This window comes from Rhinoderma darwinii, chromosome 4, assembly GCF_050947455.1.
Source record: "Rhinoderma darwinii isolate aRhiDar2 chromosome 4, aRhiDar2.hap1, whole genome shotgun sequence".
NCBI classification, from domain to species: Eukaryota; Metazoa; Chordata; class Amphibia; order Anura; family Rhinodermatidae; genus Rhinoderma; species Rhinoderma darwinii.
Genome location: NC_134690.1, coordinates 86,191,051 through 86,208,792, shown reverse-complemented (window position 1 = coordinate 86,208,792; position 17,742 = coordinate 86,191,051). Strand labels below are relative to the sequence as shown.

Genomic DNA, 17,742 nt, shown 5'->3' with positions numbered 1-17,742 from the left:
TGGGCGTGTTGAAAAGTAAAAGTACAACTGGGCATGTATTATGTGTGTACATCGGGGCGTGTTTACTACTTTTACTAGCTGGGCGTTGTGTATAGAAGTATCATCCACTTCTCTTCACAACGCCCAGCTTCTGGCAGTGCAGACACAGCCGTGTTCTCCAGAGATCACGCTGTGACGTCACTCACAGGTCCTGCATCGTGTCGGCACCAGAGGCTACAGATGATTCTGCAGCAGCATCGGCGTTTGCAGGTAAGTCGATGTAGCTACTTACCTGCAAATGCTGATGCTGCTGCAGAATCAACTGTAGCCTCTGGTGCCGACACGATGCAGGACCTGTGAGTGACGTCACAGATCTGCACTGCCAGAAGCTGGGCGTTCTGAAGAGAAGTGGATGATACTTCTCATCAGAAAGCCCAGCTAGTAAAAGTAGTAAAAACGCCCCGATGTACGCACATAATACACGCCCACTTGGACTTTTACTTTTAAACACACCCACTTGGACTTTTGCAAGCCTCATTTGCATAAATACGAAAATGGTCATAACTTGGCCAAAAATGCTCGTTTTTTAAAAATAAAAACGTTACTGTAATCTACATTGCAGCGCCGATCTGCTGCAATAGCAGATAGGGGTTGCAAAATCTGGTGACAGAGCCTCTTTAAGCCCTGTAGACAAGGCACAGGTAATCTTCTCACTAAGGGTTTGCTACTCTCTTTGCACCACTTCTTGAGACAGGTTAGACCCGAGAACAACTCTGCCTTAATTCAATTAACTTATTTGCCCAATTTAAGAGGATCTAGTCCATCTAACCTAGTACATCGGTCTCACCTTCATTTCTATTAATGAGACATTTAAAGATGCATCGGTCCTGAGGCTAGATCAATTTTTACCCCCCCAGCACCTTATGTGCTTCTTACATCACTGTAACTTTACGGCTACATCCAAAAAGTTTTACACTTGGTTTCCTATGTTCAAGGAGCCTACATGCCTACAGCCCCCTGCTAGAATATTCTCTAAAATATATTATAGTCTCTTACTACACAAGGTTCCCCATAAACCAAGCTTCTGGTTTGCCTGGGAAAAAGATCTTAATGTTACATTTAACAAATCTGATGCTGAATTTATATTGAAGCACTCCTATGGGTTCTCGAGATACACTAAAGTTCAGGAAAACCTGTTTAACACATTCACACTCCACGACGTACTATTCCATCATGGTAACCACATCGGTCGCACTCCATGACGGAATAGTACTTCACGGGAGGAACGGCAATTTCGGCCGCCCTCCTGACACATACAGGAGCTGTGTACAACCAGAGGCCTAATAATGGCGTCCGGCTGTGCCATCTACGGAAGCCTAGTGAGTTTGTCAGGACCCACTATGCTTTCTGTCAGCGAACAGCTGACAGCTCTAATACACTGCACTACGCATGTAGTGCAGTGTATTAGAATAGCCATCAGGGCCTCCTGCCTTCAAGTCCCCTAGTGGGACAAAGTAAAAAATGTGTAAAATAGTAAGAAAAAGTTATAAAGAAATAAAAGTTTTAAAAGTAATTAAAGTAAAAATCCCCCTTTTTCCCTTATCAGTTTTTTATTATTAATAAAAATAAATAAATAAACTATACATAATTGGTATTGCCGCGTCCGTAACAGCCTGAACTACAAAAGTATTTTGTTATCTATCCCGAACGCCATAAAATAAAATAACAATAAACCATACCCGAATCACAATTTTTTGGTCACTTCACCTCCCAAAAAATTGAATAAAAAGAGATCAACAAGTCGCATGTACCTAAAAATGGTACTGATCGAAACTACAGTTCGTTACACACAAAACAAGTCCTCGCACGGCTTTCTTGATGAAAAAATAAAAACGTTATGGCTCTTAGAATAAGGCAACACAAAAAGTTAATGATTTTTTATAAAAAGTATTTTATTGTGCAAACGCCATAAGACATAAAAAAAAACTATAAACATCTGGTATCGCCGTAATCGTATCGCCCAGCAGAATAAAGTGAATATGTCATTTATAACGCACGGTGAACGCTGTAAAAAAAAAAAATAGAATAAAAAACAACAGTAGAATTGCTGTTTTTTAATCACCATGCCACTTAAAAATAGAATAAAAACTGATCAAAAAGTCACATGCACCCCAAGAAAACTACAATGAATTCCTCAAGGGGTCTAGTTTCCAAAATGGGGTCACTTTTAAGGGGTTTCCCCTGTACTGGTACCTCAGAAGCTCTGCAAATGCGATATGGCGCTCAGAAACCAATCCAGCAAAATCTACATGCCAAATAGCGCTCCTGCCTTTCTGAGCTCTGCCGTTTGTCCAACCAGCAGTTTATGACCACATATGGTGTATTGCCATAATCTGGAGAAATTGCTTTATAAATGTTGGGGTGCTTTTTCTCCTTTATTTCTTGTCAAAATTAAAAATTCGTACCTTTTTTCGGAAATTTTTTATTTTCAATTGCACAGCCAAATTCCACAAAATGCAGCAAAATGGGATCTAAATGCCCACTATACCCCTCAATAAGTTCATTGAGGGGTGTAGTTTGCCAAATAGGGTCACTTTTGGGTGATTTCCACTGTTTTGGCACCACAAGACCTCTTCAAACCGGACATGGTGCCTATTAAAAAGGAGGGCTCAAAATCCACTACGTGCTCCTTTGCTTCGGAGGCCGGTGCTTCAGTCCATTAGCGCACTAGGGCCACATGTGGGATATTTCTCAAAACGGAAGAATCTGGACAATACGTAATGAGTTGCGTTTCTCCGGTAAAACCTTCTGTTTTACAGAAAAAAAATGGAATAAAATGGATTTTCTGATTTATTTATTTTATCACCTCTACTTTGCTTTAAATTCCTGTGAAACACCTAAAGGGTTAATAAACTTTGTAAATGCTGTTTTGAATACTTTGAGGGGTCTAGTTTCTAAAATGGGGTGTTTGATAGGGGTTTCTAATATATAGGCCTTTCAAAGCCACTTGAGAACTGAACTGGTAACTAAAAAAAAAGAGGCTTTTGACATTTTATTCAAAATATGAGAAATTGCTGTTTATGTTCTAAGCCTTGTAACGTCCTAGAAAAAAAAAAGAATGTTCAAAAAATGATGCCAACATAAAGAAGACATATGGGAAATGTGAACTAGTCACTATTTTGGGTTCTATAACCCTCTGTCTTACAAGCAGATGCATTTAAATTCAGAAAAATGCTGTTCTTTTCAAATTTTGCATACTATATCAAAGACTATAAAATATGTATCGTGAGTATAAATGTACTGATATCAATCACCACAGCAAATGCCTGGAGTATGACCACAAAAAATGTATGGTAACAATCATGGAAAAGAGAAATCACTAAGACCTCAAGATACGCATACCAAGAACCCACCATGAGCCATTCCACTGCCACAACACTGTCAGAACCACCCCTGAGGCATGACCTAGCAGGCATTCACTACAGGCAGACCTGGGGGCCTTTATTAGGCCCCCGGCTGCTATTGGAGACACAGATCTTATCGCCGGGTGCCGGTGGGATGAGAGGGAGCTCCCTCCCTCTCTCCAAAACAACTCAGATGCGGTGCACGCTATTGAGCACCGCATCTGAGGGGTTAAACGGGTGAGATTGATACTAATATCAATCTCACCCGTTCGAGCACGGATGTCCCCAGCTCTTAGCTGCCTCTGGAAGCTGAGAGCAGGGAGATTTAACGGCTCCCTGCTCTGTTTATTTATTCCGATGCAGTGCCGTAAAAGGGCTATCGGAATAAAGCCCATTAGTGGCCGCCGTAAAAACACTATGGGGCGGTCACTAACGGGTTAAATAAGCAGACATGGACAGTCTACTGTACATATGTCTTTTGATAATGTGTATGGGCAACGTCAAATTAGATTTTCGTGGATAAAATAACATTTAACGACAAATATCAGGTTGCACCAAGCTTTTACAATGTAAAGGTAAGGAATACATATATAAACATTATGCCACTGGAGTAAATCTTAGTTTGCTTTGGCAGATTTTTGCCCATAACAAGCACCGATTGACGTTAAATCGTCGATCAGCGCTCGTTTACAGACCCTTTACACGGGCCGATGCAAACTGTATGCGGATGAGCGATCGTTAGTATGATCATTCAGCCTCCGTCAGTTTGCATCATTGTCAAGACTATATACCCTGTTTATACCCTGTTTAAATGGGCAGATGGCTGCCAACAACGATGATTTATAGGCCAAATAAGGCTGTTTTTTTACATGGCGGTTAATAATCTTGAACAAGCTTTTGTAAGAGCGTTCCTTTGGCCGAATATTGGCCTGCGTAAATAAGCCTTAAGCAGCAACACCTGTTTATTCAATAATTGGCTCTGAAATCACATATTTTATTAGTTTGTGTTTTTCTATTATGACAGAGCAGTGAGATGTGATAGTATAATCTGTGATCAGCTTAGTTTAATGAGAAACACAGACAATTTATTCTTTATCTTATCGATTATATCTCATTTTTTTTGCAGAAGTCGAAGATATGGCTTATGTAAAAAGTGGCTGGCTGCTACGACAAAGTAAGTAAAATGTTATCTTGGCTTTGAAGGACCTTTATCAGAATCTATAATTATTGTTCTGTGACATGCATCTATATACATTAAAGGAGTTTTCCAGTCCTATGAATAGGCCATCAATGTCTGATCAGTCGGGGTCCGACTCCCGGCACCCCCGACGATCAGCTGTTTTGAGGAGGTTGCAGCGCTCGTACGAGCGTTGCTTACCTTTCCATTCCCTTACACTGTGAATTGCAGACACACTTGTAACAGACGTTGACAGCATTACAGCCTTCTCCCATGCACTTCACATAGGGGGATAAAACCAACCCCCCTACTGTTAGTGAAATTATTTCCAAAGTGAATAACATTATTATACTGGAATGAGGAATATACTTGAAAAGGAATTATAGGTCAAAGTTTGAATCCATTTGAAGGTGATGGATTGACCCATCTAATTTACCTAGTCAAATTTTGGTCGATTCCTGACTTCCTTACTGTAAAAATGTCTCTTTGTGCATAAGAAGATGATTAGCTATTCTACTCAATGATAATGTCTTAGGAGGTAAATCTCTCTATTCATCAATGGGCAAATGTTCCATATGTCGACACCCCTACCTTTCTGGGTGTCTTCTGCTGCTGTATATTTAGAAGTGTAGGGTAGAATTTATGAACTTTTCAACGCCATTTTCTGGCGAGGAAAAGTCGCAAAGGAGCCAAATTTTGGCCTCTTTAAGCCGCTTTTGCCATTGCTGGGGGAACCTGAGGAGACACATAAGGATGAAGAGGAGCGGTGAGGTAAGTATCCAAATCTTTTATTTTATTTTATAGTATGTCCGATGGGAAGGGGGAAATTGATCGCGTGCAATTGTGACAAAAGATGCGATTAGGAGTTGTTCGCTTCTTAATAAATGTACTCCAGTTTTCTTTCTATTAAGACTGGCGTATGAATGTTTATCTGTGTTTTTGTACTATTAGCGCTATGTAGAAAAAGAGAAACTAAAACTGTTCTTATTAAAAAATTTCTGTTTTACCCCATCTACTCTTGTGCCTTCACTAAAAAATTATTAAAAAGATATTTGGTATTGCTATACCCGGCAGAATAAGAGGATTTATTTCTTGGACAAAAAGTGAAATAAAATGGTAAAACTTTCATTTTCTCCTGTTTCTGTCCATTTCTCCCTATGTATATATATATATATATATATATATATATATATATATATACACTACCGTTCAAAAGTTTGGGGTCACCCAGACAATTTTCTGTTTTCCATAAAACTCACACTTATATTTATCAAATGAGTTGCATAATGACTAGAAAATATAGTCAAGACATTGACAAGGTTAGAAATAATGATTTTTATTTGAAATAATAATTTTCTCCTTCAAACTTTGCTTTCGTCAAAGAATGCTCCATTTGCAGCAATTACAACATTGCAGACCTTTGGCATTCTAGCTGTTAATTTGCTGAGGTAATCGGGAGAAATTTCACCCCATGCTTCCAGAAGCCCCTCCCACAAGTTGGATTGGCTTGATGGGCACTTCTTGCGTACCATACGGTCAAGCTGCTCCCACAACAGCTCTATGGGGTTGAGATCTGGCGACTGCGCCGGCCACTCCATTACAGATAGAATACCAGCTGCCTGCTTCTTCCCTAAATAGTTCTTGCATAATTTGGAGGTGTGCTTTGGGTCATTGTCCTGTTGTAGGATGAAATTGGCTCCAATCAAGCGCTGTCCACAGGGTATGGCATGGCGTTGCAAAATGGAGTGATAGCCTTCCTTATTCAAAATCCCTTTTACCTTGTACAAATCTCCCACTTTACCAGCACCAAAGCAACCCCAGACCATCACATTACCTCCACCATTCTTGACAGATGGCGTCAGGCACTCTTCCAGCATCTTTTCAGTTGTTCTGCGTCTCACAAATGTTCTTCTGTGTGATCCAAACACCCCAAACTTCGATTCGTCTGTCCATAACACTTTTTTCCAATCTTCCTCTGTCCAATGTCTGTGTGCTTTTGCCCATATTAATCTTTTCCTTTTATTAGCCAGTGTCAGATATGGCTTTTTCTTTGCCACTCTGTCCTGAAGGCCAGCATCCCGGAGTCGCCTCTTCACTGTAGACGTTGACACTGGCGTTTTGCGGGTACTATTTAATGAAGCTGCCAGTTGAGGACCTGTGAGGCGTCTATTTCTCAAACTAGAGACTCTAATGTACTTGTCTTGTTGCTCAGTTGTGCAGCGGGGCCTCCCACTTCTCTTTCCGCTCTGGTTAGAGCCTGTGTGTGCTGTCCTCTGAAGGGAGTAGTACACATCGTTGTAGGAAATCTTCCATTTCTTGGCAATTTCTCGCATGGAATAGCCTTAATTTCTAAGAACAAGAATAGACTGTCGAGTTTCACATGAAAGCTGTCTTTTTCTAGCCATTTGGAGAGTTTAATCGAACCCACACATGTAATGCTCCAGATTCTCAACTAGCTCAAAGGAAGGTCAGTTTTATAGCTCCTCTAAACAGCAAAACTGTTTACAGCGGTGCTAACATAATTGCACAAGGGTTTTCAAGTGTTTTCTAATCATCCATTAGCCTTTTAACACAGTTAGCAAACACAATGTACCATTAGAACACTGGAGTGATGGTTGCTGGAAATGGGCCTCTATACACCTATGTAGATATTGCATTCAAAACCAGACGTTTGCAGCTAGAATAGTCATTTAGCACATTAACAATGTATAGAGTGTATTTCTGATTAATTTAAGGTTATCTTCATTGAAAAAAACTGTGCTTTTCTTTCAAAAATAAGGAAATTTCTGAGTGACCCTAAACTTTTGAACGGTAGTGTATATATATATATATATATATATATATATATATAAAACAATATTACTGCCAGTTTGTAACAATAAGAAAGCCCCATGTGTCCTGCAAATAAAATGTTTAGATTTAAAAAAGACAAAACCTATAGGGTAGGATAGGTCATCCACATATGATCGGTGGGGGTCAGATCCTCGGACCCCCGCACCGATCAGCAGCTGCGGCTGCCTCCGGGCATCGGACGTTCATGCAGATGACTCTGGTCACGGAATAGAGGCCGAGCTCTAGTATTGCAGCTCTGCTCCTATTCAAGTGACTAGAAGCAGAGATGCAGTTCTGCAGCACGGCCGCTATGCAGTGGTCGGAACCACCTGCTTCCGGCTCCGACTACTGAATACCGTTCACAACATGTGATCCTCGGACCCCCCCACCGATCATATACTCATGACCTATCCTGTGGACAACCCCTTTAAGGGTACGTTCACATGAAGCAGATTTGTTGCAGAAATTTCCGTGACTGAAAATTGCTTCCCTACAGTTGTTTTCCCAGATAGAATATACATGAGCAGTAGGTCTAGAATAAGAACAAAATGGTGCTGTAGAGGACTGCATCAAGTCAGCACTATGAGGAGACCAGATACTTTCCAACCAGGTGATTCTTTATTGCAGAAACAGGTCAAGCTGCAAGATAACAACAGAATTCCATAAAACAGAAAATGTATCAGCAGCTGTCTCGCCCAGCAGCGTCTCTACACACCCGATGTCAGATCAGGTGTAGAGAGAGTATCACGAGAAAAACCCTTTAAGTGAAGAGGGTGAGAGAATTAAGCCTTTTCTCACATGTGGCTAATCTCCTTGCCACACGTACGCAGACCATACTGAGGATAGAAATGATAGGGATTAGCACACAAAAGCTTTAGAATGCCTTGAAAATTAAACGTAATTTATACTTCATATCTCATGTTCCTCAGTACTGCTTTATAATACCATGTTATATCATCAGAATCTAGTCGGTAGGCTGGTTACAACATTTGGGTTTCTAAGGGCACTTGGTGTTTAAGGCTTAGGTCTTTATTAGACAGAACTGATATACCACTATAACTATTGGCTGGATGTTTCAAAAATGATATATTGACACAATCTTAATTATCTTCCCAGGTAGCATCTTAAAAAGGTGGAAGAAGAATTGGTTTGACCTATGGTCAAATGGATACTTGATATATTATAGCGATCAGGGGAGAGAAGACATGGAAGATAAAATCCTCATGCAGCTAGACTGTATCACTATCCGGATGGGCAATGACAGCAAAGGTACAAATGGTTGATGCTTGTTCATGAAGTGTTGCCACTTTCTGTACGCTTTTTACTTTCAGTCAATAGTTACAGTGAAGGAAATAAGTATTTGATCCCTTGCTGATTTTGTAAGTTTGCCCACTGTCAAAGACATGAACAGTCTAGAATTTTTAGGCTAGGTTAATTTTACCAGTGAGAGATAGATTATATAAAAAAAAAAAAATCACATTGTCAAAATTATATATATTTATTTGCATTGTGCACAGAGAAATAAGTATTTGATCCCTTTGGCAAACAAGACTTAATACTTGGTGGCAAAACCCTTGTTGGCAAGCACAGCAGTCAGACGTTTTTTGTAGTTGATGATGAGGTTTGCACACATGTTAGATGGAATTTTGGCCCACTCCTCTTTGCAGATCATCTGTAAATCATTACGATTTCGAGGCTGTCGCTTGGCAACTCGGATCTTCAGCTCCCTCCATAAGTTTTTGATGGGATTAAGGTCTGGAGACTGGCTAGGCCACTCCATGACCTTAATGTGCTTCTTTTTGAGCCACAACTTTGTTGCCTTGGCTGTATGTTTCGGGTCATTGTCGTGCTTGAAGACCCAGCCACGAGCCATTTTTAATGTCCTGGTGGAGTGAAGGAGGTTGTCACTCAGGATTTGACTGTACATGGCTCCATCCATTCTCCCATTGATGCGGTGAAGTAGTCCTGTGCCCTTAGCAGAGAAACACCCCCAAAACATAATGTTTCCACCTCCATGCTTGACAGTGGGGACGGTGTTCTTTGGGTCATAGGCAGCATTTCTCTTCCTCCAAACACGGCGAGTTGAGTTAATGCCAAAGAGCTAAATTTTATTCTCATCTGACCACAGCACCTTCTCCCAATCACTCTCAGAATCATCCAGATGTTCATTTGCAAACTTCAGACGGGCCTGTACATGTGCCTTCTTGAGCAGGGGGACCTTGCGGGCACTGCAGGATTTTAATCCATTACGGCGTAATGTGTTACCAATGGTTTTCTTGGTGACTGTGGTCCCAGCTGCCTTGAGATCATTAACAAGTTCCCCCCGTGTAGTTTTCGGCTGAGCTCTCACCTTCCTCAGGATCAAGGATACCCCACGAGGTAAGATTTTGCATGGAGCCCCAGATCGATGTCGATTGACAGTCATTTTGTATGTCTTCCATTTTCTTACTATTGAACCAACAGTTGTCTCCTTCTCACCCAGCGTCTTACTTATAGTTTTGTAGCCCATTCCAGCCTTGTGCAGGTCTATGATCTTGTCCCTGACATCCTTAGAAAGCTCTTTGGTCTTGCCCATGTTGTAGAGGTTAGAGTCAGACTGATTAATTGAGTCTGTGGACAGGAGTCTTTTATACAGGTGACCATTTAAGACAGCTGTCTTTAATGCAGGCACCAAGTTGATTTGGAACGTGTAACTGGTCTGGAGGAGGCTGAACTCTTAATGGTTGGTAGGGGATCAAATACTTATTTCTCTGTGCACAATGCAAATAAATATATATCATTTTGACTATGTGGTTTTCTGTTTTTTTTTTTTTATATATAATCTATCTCTCACTGGTAAAATTAACCTAGCCTAAAAATTCTAGACTGTTCATGTCCTTGACAGTGGGCAAACTTACAAAATCAGCAAGGGATCAAATACTTATTTCATTCACTGTATATTGCAAAAAGTACTGCTACATTTTAGTAGTTTGATAAACTTGCTCAAAGTTTTATTTGTATCACCAACAGTTTTAACTAATTGGTTAGATATTGCCGAGATGTGTAGCTGAGAGAAGTATGTAGTATGTAGTGTTCTATATCCAAAGTAGTACATATGATGCATTCTTGAGGCTTGTTATTAGCTGGTTGCTTTCCTGGTGCTCCAAACAATCCCTGTGACTGATCTTCTGGACACCAGTTCTCTTGATACTGACTGTTTCTAACTAGATTAGAGGTTTCTTACTGCAAGCTCTCCCCTTGAACTGAGCTGTCAAGTCTTTGAGTAGATCTCAATCCCCAACACGTTAATAGGCCACATCTGCAGAACAATGTAACTTGTCATCATTCCAAGATACAGTAGATAGATGATAGATAGATAGATAGATAGATAGATAGATAGATAGATAGATAGATAGATAGATAGATAGATAGTGTAACGTCCATGGTCAAACTCCTTCCATCCAGTCGACGCCCTTCTCTCAAGAGATGTCTGCACATATGGCCGTCCTGCTCCACAGTGAGCACCAGGGTGTGCTCACAAACTCAGTCCAGACTTGAGAAGCCAGAGCGCAAGCATGTTGGTGATTAAGCTAATTGGTCCAGAGCACCCTGGGTTATAAGAAGGTCCCAGCCCCATCCTCCCACGCCTGAGCATTGTTGTTGTATTCCTAGTCTGTCTTGCAAATGGTCCCCTAGTGTTTCCTGCTCCCAGTGTTTCCTGTTCCTGTATCCTGTAACCTGTATCCTGATCTAGTGCCGTCCTTTGCTGTAGCCGTGCTGTGCTGTATAGCACGCCTGTCCTGCTTCTCCACGCCTGACGTCTACCTGCTGCCTAGTTCCTGCCAAGCCTGCCTTGCTACTGTCCGAGCTGCCACAGGTACCCTATATAAACTATAGACTCTGACCTGCGCCCTGTTGGCCAGTTGCCATACCGCCAAGGCGGTATGGCCCACTGGGTCCATGACCCCTACGTGACAGTAAGCTCAGGCCATGGACCCCGCTGGCGGATATGTGTGCGGATATGCTAGACCTCCAGTCTCGACAGGACCAAGTCCTCCAGGCTTTGAACATTCTCGCACGTCGGCAGGAGGCACGAGCTGCCGTTCCTCCTACTACACCTCCTGGCAGTGTTGTTCCTCAGACTACACCTCCTGCCAGTGTCGACCCGCGTTTTTCTTTGCCACTTCCGGACCGCTATGATGGAGACGCAGGTACCTGTCGTGGACTTTTGAACCAATTCCAGATCCACATCAGCCTGTATACTAGGACATTTTCATCTGACGGCGCAAGGGTCGCTTTCATCATCTCTCTCCTCACTGGCAAGGCTCTTGCATGGGCGAATCCTATTTGGGAGAGACAAGGACCAGAGACCCGTGACTTCCAGGGCTTCTTCCGGACTTTTCGTATAGGGTGTTTGAGGAGCCTTGATGGGTCTCATCTGCAGTGGCTTCCTTGATTAACCTACGCCAAGTAGACACCTCCGTGAGCGAGTACGCCATCCACTTCCGCACCCAGGCGGGAGAACTGTTATGGAACAATGAGACCCTGGTGGCTGCATTCTGGCATGGAATGTCTCCTAAAATTAAGGATGAACTTGCCGCTCGAGACCTGCCATGTACCCTGGATGACTTCATCCTTCTGTCTGCCCGGATTCATATGCGGATCCGAGAACGCCTCCAAGAGGTTAGTCGGGAGGGAGGCCTTCCAGGTCTGGTTCCTACTTTGCAGCAACCCCTTCTGTCCTCAGATGTTGATCCTCCTAAGGAGTCTGTGATGATGGACCAGTGTAAGCTATCCACCCAGGTGAGACAACGCAGATGCACTTTGGGACTCTGTCTATATTGCGGCCTCGGTGGCCATCTTGTGCGCCTGTGTCCCCAAAAATCCCAAAGCCTAGGGTTGCTAGGAGAGGCAACCTTGGGTAAGAAAGGACTTCTGTCTAAATTGTCCATACCAGTGACCATAGTGTCCGGCGAGAGAACGCATCAGGTCTCTGCGTATCTGGACTCTGGATCCGCTGCTAATTTCATCCGTAGAGACCTGGTGGATCTTCTTCAATTGCCCACTACCCCTCTGGAGAGGCCAATGACAGTTGCATCAGTGAATCGACTACCTCTACCAGATCCAGTTATTGCTGTGACCAAGCCGCTCAGGCTCCAAGTGGGAGCTCTTCACTCCGAACTCCTGTCGTTCTATGTCCTATCCAAAGCCATTAATTCTGTGTCGCTGGGTCTGCCTTGGCTCCGACTACATGCCCCAGTCCTGGACTGGAATTCTGAAGAGGTTCTCTAGTGCAAAGCCGAGTGTCAAAGCCGATGCCTGGTGCAGATTCGCTGCCTCGGTCATTGGCAGGATTGCCAGGTCATTATGCTGCATTTTCGGATGTCTTCAGCAAGAGGGAGGTGGAGACATTGCCTCCACACCGGGCGTATGACTGCCCTATGGAGCTGACTCCTTGCGCATCCCTTCCCCGTGGTAGGGTATATCCTCTCTCCTTGCCAGAGACTCAGTCCATGTCCGCCTATGTGAAAGAAAACTTGGAAAGGGGCTTCATATGGAAGTCTTCCTCCCCGGCAAGAGCCGGGTTCTTCATCGTCAAAGAGAAGGATGGTTCTCTTCGTCCTTGTATTGACTACCGAGGTCTCAACCAGATCACTGTGAAAAATAAATATCCGTTGCCGCTGGTCTCAGAACTGTTTGATCGTATACGTTGTGCCAAGATTTTTTCCAAACTAGAGCTGCGTGGGGCTTACAACCTAGTCCGGATTCGCCAGGGTGATGAATGGAAGACTGCATTTAACACCCGTGATGGACACTATGAATATCTAGTAATGCCCTTCGGTCTGTGTAATGCTCCCGCGGTCTTCCAGGAGTTTGTTAATGACATTTTCCGTGACCTCCTCTATCTTTGTGTAGTAGTCTACCTTGATGATATCTTGATTTTTTCTCCAGATCCTGTGACTCATCAGAGACATGTCCGTCAAGTTTTGCTGCGGTTAAGGGAGAATCGTCTGTACGCTAAGTTGGAAAAGTGTGTGTTTGAAAAGGATGCTCTACCCTTCCTGGGCTATATCGTCTCGAATCGAGGTCTCGAGATGGATCCTGAAAAGGTAAAGTCTGTTCTGGAATGGCCACGCCCTCAAGGCTTGAGGGCCACACAGCGCTTTCTGGGATTCGCCAATTTTTACATACAGTTTATTCTAAACTTCTCCTCACTGACTTCTCCTATCTCTAACCTCACTAAGAAGGGCATGAGCGCCAAGGTGTGGACTCCACATTCAATAGCCCGAAGAGTGCCTTCACGTTAGCCTCTATCCTCCATCATCCAGATGTCTCTCTACAGTTCTCGTTGGAGTTGGACGCATCCTCTGTCGGTGCTTGTGCACTCCTGTTCCAGAGAGGCTCCAAGGGCAAGTCAATGGTATGTGGATATTTTTCTAAGCGCTTCTCTTCCGCAGAACGCAACTACTCGATCGGGGATCGGGAGTTACTGGCCATCAAATTGGCTCTGGAGGAATGGAGCTCATCCCATCCTGATTTTTTCGGACCATAAGAACCTTACCTATCTTCAGACGGCCCAATGGCTGAACCCTCGTCAGGCCAGGTGGTCACTGTTCTTTACCAGGTTCCAGTTTGAGCTCCATTATCGCCCGGCCGACAAGAATGTGAGGGCCGATGCCTTGTCCAGGTCTTTCGAGACAGAAGACACCATGGAGATTCCACAGAACATCATTGATCCGTCTTGCATTGTCTCTCTCAATCCCCTGCAAGTTGGGGACATTCCTCCAGGGAGGACCTTTGTGCACCTGGCTGACCGTGGAAGAATCCTCCGCTGGGGACACTCCTCTAGTCTAGCAGGTCACGCGGGGACCCGTAAGACTCGGGATCTGATTGCTCGTCATTTCTGGTGGCCCACGATGCCCAAGGACATTATGGACTTTGTTTCTTCCTGTTCAGTATGTGCAGCCAACAAGGTCGCTCACTCCAGACCTGCTGGTCTGCTCCAGCCATTGCCTGTGCCCAATGCCCCCTGGCAGCATATAGCTATGGACTTTATTACGGACCTGCCTCTCTCTGCCGGATGCAGTACTGTCTGGGTGGTGGTGGATCGATTTTCTAAGATGGCCCACTTCATTCCTCTGACCGGTCTTCCTTCTGCTCCTCTGCTGGCCAAGCTGTTTATCCAACACATCTTCCGCCTGCACGGCTTGCCGCAGCATATTGTGTCTGATCGGGGGGTTCAGTTCACCTCGAAGTTCTGGAGAGCCATCTGCGGACTTCTAGGTATAAAGTTGGACTTTTCCTTGACCTACCAGCCTCAGCCCAATGGTCAGGTCGAGAGGATCAATCAGATCTTGGAGAACTACCTACGCCACTTCATCTCCAAACAGCATGATGACTGGGTACAGTTGCTTCCGTGGGCTGAGTTCTCTTACAACAATCATACCAGCGAGTCCACACAGAAGACACCGTTCCTTATTGTCTATGGCCAGCACCCACAAATTCCTCTCCCGGTCCCTGTTATGTCCAAGGTGCCAGCTGCTGACACGGCCTTTGGGGACTTTCTGCAGATCTGGCAGCAGACTCCATCCTCCATCCTGCTGGCGGTCGACCGCATGAAGCGGAAGGTGGACACAAGGAGAAGAGAACCCTCTCAGTTTCTTCCTGGCACGAAGGTTTGGCTGTCCTCCAGGAATATTCGACAGAGGGTGCCGTCGTGCAAATTTGCTCCCAGGTTCCTCGGTCCCTTCGACATCCTGCAGCAGATCTACCTTGTCGCCTACAAGCTTCGGCTGCCTCCTACCCTCAAGATCCCCAACTCCTTCCATGTTTCTCTCTTGAAGCCAGTGGTTCTGGACCGCTTTACCAAGACTCCAAGCCCTGCAGTTGCCTCTAGCGGCCCTTCAGACACCTTCGAGGTTAAGGAGATCTTGGACATTAAAAAAGTAAGAGGAAGAACCTTTTATTTAGTAGATCGGAAGGGATTTGGTCCAGAAGAGAGGTCCTGGGAGCCAGAGGAGAATCAACGCTCCTACCCTCATTAAGAGGTTTCTCTCTCGTTCTTGTCCCAAGAGGAGGGGGCGTAAGAGGGGGGATACTGTAACGTCCGTGGTCGCTGACCACAAACTCCTTCCATCCAGTCGACGCCCTCCTCTCAAGAGATGTCTGCACATACGGCCGTCCTGCTCCACAGTGACCACCAGGGTGCGCTCACGAGCTCAGTCCATACTTCAGAAGCCAGAGCGCAAGCATGTTGGTGATTGAGCTAATTGGTTCAGAGCATCCTGGGCTATAAGAAGGTCCCATCCCCATCCTCTCACACCTGAGCATTGTTGTTGTATTCCTAGTCTGTCTTGCAAATGGTCCCCTAGTGTTTCCTGCTCCCAGTGTTTCCTGTTCCTGTATCCTGTAACCTGTATCATGATCTAGTGCCATCCTTAACTGTAGCTGTGCTGTATACCATTCCTGTCCTGCTTCTCCACGCCTGACGTCTACCTGCTGCCTAGTTCCTGCCAAGCCTGCCTTGCTACTGTCCGAGCGGCCACAGGTACCCTATATAAACTATAAACTCTGACCTGCGCCCTGTTGGCCAGCTGCCATACCGCCAAGGCGGTACGGCCCAGTGGGTCCACGAACCCTATGTGACAGTTAGATAGATATAAGATAGATAGATAGATGTCATGGTCTGTGGGTATGTGGACCCACTAGGCCTCACTACTGTAGCTGGCCAAACAACAGCACCCAAGCAATACAATGTCCAACACAAGGCTTCCTGAATAGTCCAGACAGTGGCAGAGGCTTTAGCATGGATGGAGGTGGGTGCAGCAGGTTGCGCCAGACGTGGCAGATGACAGCAGGTGCAGGAGGATGCGCCAGGCGTGGCGGATAACAGCAGGTGCAGTAGGATGCGCCACACATGGCGGACAACAACAAGTGCAGTAGGTTGCGCCAGACGTGGCGGATGACAACAGAAGCAGCAGGACATGACTCCAATCAATAACAGGTTCAGGAAAAATAGCACAGCATGGGATACAGGATACAAGTAGCATGGAACAGGAAACCCTGGGAACAGGGTAAACACTAAGGGACAATTTGCAAAAACTAACATGGGAATTACTAACAACACTCAGGCAAGGAATGAAGGGGCAGGGCCCTTCTTAAAGAGGCTCTGTCACCAGATTTTGCAACCCCTATCTGCTATTGCAGCAGATAGGCGCTGCAATGTAGATTACAGTAACGTTTTTATTTTTAAAAAACGAGCATTTTTGGCCAAGTTATGACCATTTTTGTATTTATGCAAATGAGGCTTGCAAAAGTCCAAGTGGGCGTGTTTAAAGTAAAAGTCCAACTGGGCGTGTATTATGTGCGTACATCGGGGCGTTTTTACTACTTTTACTAGCTGGGCGTTCTGACGAGAAGTATCATCCACTTCTCTTCAGAACGCCCAGCTTCTGGCAGTGCAGACATACAGCGTGTTCTAGAGAGATCACGCTGTGACGTCACTCACTTCCTGCCCCAGGTCCTGCATCGTGTCGGACCAGCGAGGACACATCGGCACCAGAGGCTACAGTTGATTCTGCAGCAGCATCGGCGTTTGCAGGTAAGCTGCTGCAGAATCAACTGTAGCCTCTGGTGCCGATGTGGCCGACACGATGCAGGACCTGGGGCAGGAAGTGAGTGACGTCACAGCGTGATCTCTCGAGAACACGCTGTGTGTCTGCACTGCCAGAAGCTGGGCGTTCTGAAGAGAAGTGGATGATACTTCTCGTCAGAACGCCCTACTAGTAAAAGAAGTAAAAACGCCCCGATGTACGCACATAATACACGCCCAGTTGGACTTTTACTTTAAACACGCCCACTTGGACTTTTGCAAGCCTCATTTGCATAAATACAAAAATGGTCATAACTTGGCCAAAAATGCTCGTTTTTTAAAAATAAAAACGTTACTGTAATCTACATTGGAGCGCCGATCTGCTGCAATAGCAGATAGGGGTTGCAAAATCTGGTGACAGAGCCTCTTTAAAGTTCAGGGTGATCTGGGAGTAATTAGTAGATTCTTAACATGTGTGCACGCTAGCCCTTTAAGGCCGGGAATGAGCTAGTGCGCGCACCCTAGTGGTTATTGCAGGACAGGACTGCTGGCATCCTCGGGGAGGAAGACGTCGGTAGGGTGAAAGGGGTCTGCGGTTAGCGACCACGGCGGTTACAGTACTCATGTACTCAGCACATAGTGATCTTGCGAGATCACGATGTACTGTCACTTACTCACATATTAACTTTACTGAAGTGTCCTGACAGTGAATAGACATTACCTCCAGGCAGGATGCGATGTCTATTCACAATCCCGACACTTCGGTAACGTTTGTGTGG

At 44.7% G+C, this 17,742-nt stretch overlaps 1 protein-coding gene across 2 annotated transcripts in view; it reads left to right on the top strand.

The window, feature by feature from the left end:
• PLEKHB2 (pleckstrin homology domain containing B2) overlaps positions 1 to 17,742 on the top strand; it is an 85,817-nt gene that overhangs the window by 50,651 nt on the left and 17,424 nt on the right. For both annotated transcript variants that reach the window (XM_075863949.1, XM_075863948.1), the window contains 2 exons: positions 4,510 to 4,557; positions 8,509 to 8,661. In XM_075863949.1, coding sequence (XP_075720064.1) covers positions 4,521 to 4,557; positions 8,509 to 8,661 — 190 coding nt within the window. In that variant the 5' untranslated portion in view covers positions 4,510 to 4,520. The remainder of the gene's footprint in view (positions 1 to 4,509; positions 4,558 to 8,508; positions 8,662 to 17,742) is intronic.